Source organism: Pygoscelis adeliae, unplaced genomic scaffold (assembly GCF_000699105.1).
Source record: "Pygoscelis adeliae isolate BGI_AS28 unplaced genomic scaffold, ASM69910v1 Scaffold111, whole genome shotgun sequence".
NCBI classification, from domain to species: domain Eukaryota; kingdom Metazoa; phylum Chordata; class Aves; order Sphenisciformes; family Spheniscidae; genus Pygoscelis; species Pygoscelis adeliae.
This window is the reverse complement of record NW_008824542.1, coordinates 3656945-3664399: the sequence shown is the minus strand read 5'-3', so window position 1 is coordinate 3664399 and position 7455 is coordinate 3656945. Positions and strand designations below refer to the sequence as shown.

Genomic DNA, 7455 nt, shown 5'->3' with positions numbered 1-7455 from the left:
ATTTGCTACACTCTCAAACACCTTCACATTAATGCACACCTTCATGTTAACAAATACTAAAAAAAAAATTGCATAATTATGTGTTCCTTGAAAAGAAATTGTAATCCTTATTCAGACTACAGCAGTAGTTCTCTGAACTGAGAGCTCTAAGCACATACTTTGTGACAACCATTTTTTTCTATCACTTTCCAGTCTATCCACCAAAAATGTATTGGTTAATTCAAAACTAATCATCATTTCAAGTTCAATTAGTCTAATACCTTTGCTGATTTTTTTTTTTTTTTAAATAACCAAGCTCTCCAAACATGTAGGAGGAGAAATTGTCAACTTGTTTTTCAACAACAGCTATGTTCCGTTAATCAGGAATAGAAGATACAGATTTAATGTCTTCACCTAGGACAGTGTGAAATATACACTTTCCATCCTCACCCGCTCTCATCAGGAGACTGCTCTAAGCACATCTTTCATAAAGTATTCTGGGAAGGAGGTTCTACTACTTTGTCTATACAATTTAAATAGAGTCTTAACAATTGTCTTAACAATTCAGACTAGAGTACACGCTGGAACCCAGGACACCCATGTCAAAGCAGCCTAGAGAATCATTCCAGTTTTCTGCTCAGTGATTATTAAATATTCCATTAAAAGTGACCAACAGCAAAATAAGAGACTGAAAAATTCCAACCAAAGTATCCTAGAGGCAAGCATTAGAAAACTCTTACGTGTTCAGATACTCTCAGAATATTTAATACTAAACTTCTTAAAACCTAACTTTTCACTTTGGCAGAAAGGAACATTTTGCTAGATCTCGTTTATTTTCAGTTTTTTGTTTTGTTGAGAAAAAATGGGGAAAATAAATAGTTTCCTCAAACTAATCATTTTCTCTCAGTTTCACTTCCAAAATAAAAAAAAAACACCTTCATTCAATTCGAGTTACCAAATGTCAGAATCAGCCCTTGACATCAGACAACAAAAACTCTGAAGGGCATCTATGCAGTTTTTTCCCACTACTTAAATGAAAACGGCCTATCAAGATTTTCTTAAAGAAAAGACTTGGCAAAACTGAAATATTATAATGACTGACTGGAAGACTACAGGAAAGTTAGCACTTCATGAAGAATTCCAAGTCTTGTCTCATGGATAACCCCAGACTATCTTCTTGATGTATATTCTAGCTTAGAACCAAAAATTAGGGATATTTTGTTACACAGTAGATGTACAGAAGAAGAAAAGTTTGAGGTTTTTTTAAATTAATAGGTGTAATAGTCAGGTAAAGCAACAAAAAGTCTAAGAAATTATTTTATACTACTACTTACTATCCAGACCAGACAATATGGTTATAGTTATTTTACAAATTATGTACTGTTTGTTTTCCAGAATGAAAGATCAAGAGCCTGGTTTTAGTTTTAGAGGTATACTTCTATACAGACTTTATAAACTAAAATATCTTGAACTAAACCTCAAGCTATAGTCTAAGGGGATGTAAAGTATTACCACTGCAAATCTAATTAACAAATTGTTGTTAATTAAGCTTTACAAATCTATTTTACCTAACATATGGGGGGATACTTCTGCAGAATTGAATACACCAGTCTAATTTAGGGAATACAAATGACAAGCTAAAGAAAGAATATGATCTCAATCTGCTTCTCTACATGAGCAATTATTAAATTAGCATTGTAATTTTTTTGTTTTGTAAACAGATAATATGAGATTTTCTATATCAAGTAATCTTACTATATCATTTAAATATAGCCAAAGCCTTTCGCAGAAAAAAAAAATCATTGTTTGAAGCTCATGACTGAATACATAAAACATATTCAAGAGCAATCTAATGTAATGCACATTTAGCTATTCAAGTGATTCATATTGTCTGTATGACATTGGTGTTACCTCACTAATAATTATTATAAATTATTGTTTAAAAATTATTTTAGCTGACAGCTAGTTCAAAAGACTTCAGTTGAACAGCTTGAAAAACTCAATGGCAATTAAGTAATATTCTAATACAGGTAATTAACTACGTAGGTGGCAGTATGAATTAACTCAAATTATGAAATACTATTTGCTAAAGCTGAGATAGTGTATAGGCTTCTATTATACCCTGAAGTAGTAAAGAATATTACTTATAAGCATCACTTGTAGAAACTGAGACTGATGTTTTTGAAACATTGTAATTATCTAATTTGGGATATTTTCTTATTATAAAATTAAATATAATTTAGTTTATTTGGTCTATGCTATGGTTGGGTGGTTTTTGTATTGATAATGAGAAAACAGGACTCTACTGACTTTAATGTGGCTAGCCAACCACCTGTTTTATCACCTGTTGTTCAAATGCCTCTGTCTGTTGTGCAGAACCCTTGTAACGCTTTATGAACCAGTTAAGAGCTTAAAATTTAACTGGAGAGCATCACTGTTATTTATGCTTTTATATATGTCCTCTTTTTTGTGAACCAATAGCATATTCAAACCAATATAACAAACACAAGGATTTGTCATATTCACATGTTTCTTGAGTAGTATGATGCTATGTTACCATAAAACTACCAGGCCAGAAAACCACAGAATGTATCATTTACTTTTTCTACTTAACTGAACCTGATCTTGAAAGAGGTTGTTTACCATTTTATGTCTTCTACTTGTTTTACACAATGCATCTACACTGAGATCAAGAATTGCAGAAGCCAGCCTAGCAAAAATATCGTTACTACTGCTAAGCCAACAAACAAACAAACAAACAAACAAACAGAAATCCTCTCTAAAGGTAGTGTATTTGGAATAAAACCCAAACCAAAAAGTGCTGCGGCTGCTCAGCTCAGGGTGTTGTATCTCACAGATCAGGATGGAAATTTCTACATGAGTGTAACACCAGCCATACCCCCAGCACATTATATAGTGACGCCACATATATGGTTCTCTGTACAAAAACTCCTCCAGAGAGAATCTGTGACCAACAGGTGTGACCAATGCTACTTCCCCCAGCTCTGTGCTGAAAGGACTCCATGGCATTCACTTTCTGACATTATGAAAATCCCTGAAGGCTCCACCAGTCCTTACCAGTACAACAGTCCATTCCATTCTGTTTCTAAATACGTGCATTTTTAATACAATAATGGTTAGAATGGTTAGACCTACAGACAATGAAGTGAATGAGCCTACACTGCCTTTCATCTCGATGTTACATCCTTGGAATATATTTGGAAATTATATTACAGCTGCAATTAGAATATCAACATTTATGTCATAGTAACAACCATTACTGGTTTTTTGTTTGTTTGTTTTTAGCAAGACTAACTATTAACAAAAGGAAAAGTAACAAAAGTTATCCTTCCACATCTCATCATCTATTTTTTTACCACATTAAAATGGCAATAGTTGACTTACCATATTGTAGGTGGTTCAGAACCTTCTACTTCCAAATAATCATATTTTTCTTCCATTTGGAAATCTGTAAATATGAGCGAGATAGTATCCCCAGGCTCTGCCACAATTGTCCATGTGCAATCTGCATTATTATGATATTCGTTAGGAAAGTTGGGGCTCGAGATGATACCACTGGATCCTCTCATAGTTCCTCCACATGCATCCTCAGCTGTTAAAAAAAAAATATAAATGTCATTAAAATCACCCCTTAGAAATGTATACTTTCTTATGGGAATAGAAGTTTATTACCTTTAGGTGAACGATTGCTTAAAGTTTAACATGTTAGACTTGGAATGCTGCTGCAAAGTTAAGGTGTTAACAAGTAATTGCTTCAGATTTCAATTACTTAAAAATTATTATACTAGTGCCAGCACAAATTTTTTCAGTCTACTATTATTTTGATTAGCATTGTTTTGCTCACTTTACAATAGCACAGAAAAATTTCATTATTTCCTCTTTTGCTTTAACCAAAATGTTTTCATAAAGCAAGATGAGTTTAATCCCTACCATATGCAGTCTGACGCATGACGTGCAGCAGTCACATTATACTGAGAAAAGAAGCATAAGAATTCTACCCATCTTATGCTAATTGTATTATCATATTTTATTTTAGGGAACATCTAGTGATGTTTATGTTTGTTCTCCAATAATCTTTTTTCCAATTTTCAAACAGCTGATCAGTTTTCAAACCAAAGCCATTCATGGGTGATTTCCCAAATGTCAGATGCAAGACACTTTCACAATTAAGATGTTTACTCCAGAGTCATTTTAATGGATGTAAGTTTTAATAGATCAAGTATGTCAAACATAACCAAAGGAATACATTTTTCATGATATGTGAATAATCGTGAAATTATTTGACCAATTATCACAACCAATTATTTATTGGTTGTGAATACACCAATAAACCCCTAAAATGGAAGAAGGCTCAGAGGAGATGGGCAAGGGTAATGTGCCCATAAAGTTCAGGGCATAATGAAGGGTGTGACTGAGCACAGCTGTTGCAAAGAATCTGACTTTTATCCCAACACAAAGGGGACCAGAGGGTGGCCTTTGTTTTGGATAAACAGCTATCAACAGTTGAGTGGATTAACTGGTGGTGGAAATGTTTCTCCCCGAGTTCATTAAGAGCCTGAATGTCTCCCCGAGTTAGCCCGACCAGCACGGGGGTGGGTGGGGTGTGAATATTTGGCTCAGCCCAACATGGAGTATGAAAACTAGACAACTAACGAAAGAAATTCAGAGAGGGCAACAGGCTTGAGCTGGCTTCAACCCATGTACTCCTTCCAGCAACTGGGGATGCCCAGTGCTGTGACAGTAAGCAGATTATAGATACCGGTAATGGGATTTACATTGGTATTGTGATAAAACTGTATATTGCAATTGCTGTATATTTTGCTAAGTATAACCTACACTTGTGTTGTTATGCAATATATTTTGTATCACTGGTAAATTAGAAATCCTGTGTAACATCGACTATCTTTAAATAAGTAAATTTGATAGTAAACATTACATCCTCCACATGTAGCATATCTAAAAGAACCTGGTCAGAGAGTATTTGACTCCGACAAAATAATGCTCTATTTTCTAACAATCTTATGCTGAATAAACTAGGTAAATATTGGAGATTTACAAAACCAGTTCAAACACCAACAGAACTAACTCTATGAGAAAACAATTCTCAAATAGTGATTCACAGATTTCATTGGATAAGGTAAGAGATGTCTGACGTTGTGTATCTTCTATCTTAATGGTGCACGTATGCCTAATAACTCAAAAATTGTTTTTGAGGCTCTCATGTCAAAACTTTTTCTGTGAGTTAATAAAATTGATTGTGAATGCAGTGCTAGTACTTTCTGAAATGGAACTACCTTTCAAATAACTTATATTAACATATACCATGTTACTACAGGGAAATACTGCATTGTATTACTTATTCAGTTTACTATCCAAATGTTTGAAGCATACCTGAAAAGCAATTCTTGTTTCTGCTTAATTAGAGTGCTAACATGAATAAAACTTGCCCTAGAGCCTGAAAAACCAGTCAATAATGCTGAAAAATTAATGACAAGGATAAAAAAAAAATGAGTATAGCATCATAGAACAAATGCTTTAAAGAATTCTGACATGCATCATGACTCACTTCTAGTGGAAAGAAAAACTTTAATGAGTGTAAGAAAGCTCTTAATTACAGTAGTTTGGAGCTTAAAATACCAGGTTTTGTCTCTTATAAATACTGCTAAATTATTATATGACCAGATAGAAAAACTAAAGTGAAAAATATCTTGGGTTTAATCTTACTAATTAGCCAGTGCATTTAGCATCCACTAAATACAACAAAACTGAGGAACCTCATCACATCACAAGTTCAGGTCTTTTACTGTGAAAGGAATAAAAAAGGTAATAATGAAGTTTTTATTTTCATGCGTTAAGGACAATCAGAGTAATTTTTAATTGTTAGTTCACAGAAGTAAAATGTCCATTAAAACAACGCGTAACATAGTGGTTCAATGATTTTGAAGGCTCTGTATATTGATTTTTAAATATTAATTGAAATATGTTTTATCAAGTACTGATTTGAAAAAGTTCTTATAGGTCAATTTTCATAGCTAAATTACTGAAGCTTATGCAAACTGGAAACAGAAATAGTAGCATGTGAAATAGCTTTTCAGCTCATGTAACAAGTTAAAAGCAGAAAACTAGGAGTATCATGCAAGACTAAAGACTTTGGAATAGCTTTCTCTCAGACTCAAAAATAGAAGTGCTTTTGAAAAATACTGTACTACAGAACTCATTTTTTTGCTTTTCACAAATGAATTATAGAGAAACCTATCCTAGTTCCTAGCAATATAAGAAACTGTTCACTAAAAATGTTGCTATACTCTACCAATACTTAAAAGAATAAATAGAGTGACTGTTTAAAAACACAAGCTGTGTCAATGAGCACGTCCGCTATTTCTGAGCCACATCCTTTTAGAGATTTTTACCAAAATGTAACTTTGCTACCATCAGCAAAATGGCCCAGACAAATCATCAAGTATTTTGTTCTGATTCATGTAGCAAATTTGCTACAAATAAAATACTAACTACATTTTAGTGCTGTAAATATAACCAAGAGCACACCAGATACTATCTTAGCCTCTGTAATGCAAGCATTAGCCCAATAAATAACAGAATTACTGTGCTGTGTTCCTATATTCCTCTACCTACAATATCATTTGCTTGTGATTTATTTTGTTCCAGTCTTGCAGTCAAATCCTCATAGGTAAAAGCTCACATCTGGGAGAAGACTAACAAACATTAATCTCTATGAAAATGTTTGGTGCCTTAAGTTGTGAAGCCACCAGAAAAAAAGAGTTGAACTTCAATTGACAAACACTGAAGTTGACAGCAGTTATACCACTGACTTCATAGTGCATAAGACCTTGACAAATAAAAGAAAATGAAATAATTGTTTCTGTGCAAGTTGCTTTTAGCACTGTACTGGGTTTCTGTGGCAAGGTTTTGGTAGTGGGGAGGAGGGGGGGCTACAGGAGTAACTTCTGTGAGAAGCTGCTAGAAGCTTCCCCTATGCCCGAAAAAGCCAATGCCAGGATGCTCCAAGGCGGATCCACCACTGGCCAAGGCCAAGCCAATCAGCAATGATAGAATCATAGAATCATTAAGGTTGGAAGAGAACTCCAAGATCATCGAGTCCAACCAAACCCAACACCACCATGCCTACTAAACCATGTCCCTAAGCGCCTCATCTACACGTCTTTTAAATACTTCCAGGGATGGTGACTCAACCACTTCCCTGGGCAGCCCGTTCCAATGTTTAACCACTCTTTCAGTAAAGAATTTTTCCTCACATCCAATCTAAACCTCCCCTGGTGCACCTTGAGGCCATTTCCTCTCACCCTATCGCTAGTTACTTGGGAGAAGAGACCGACACCCACCTCGCTACAGCCTCCTTTCAGGTAGTTGTAGAGAGCAATGAGGTCTCCCCTCAGCCTCCTCTTCTCCAGGCTAAACAACCCCAGTTCCCTCAGC

The 7455-nt window shown here is 34.7% G+C and overlaps 1 protein-coding gene across 2 annotated transcripts in view; it reads right to left on the bottom strand.

Annotated features, from left to right (window-relative positions):
• Positions 1 to 7455, bottom strand: part of CSMD3 (CUB and Sushi multiple domains 3) — an 803119-nt gene that overhangs the window by 573680 nt on the left and 221984 nt on the right. For both annotated transcript variants that reach the window (XM_009321682.1, XM_009321683.1), the window contains exon 5: positions 3385 to 3592. In XM_009321682.1, the coding sequence (XP_009319957.1) occupies positions 3385 to 3592 (208 nt within the window). The remainder of the gene's footprint in view (positions 1 to 3384; positions 3593 to 7455) is intronic.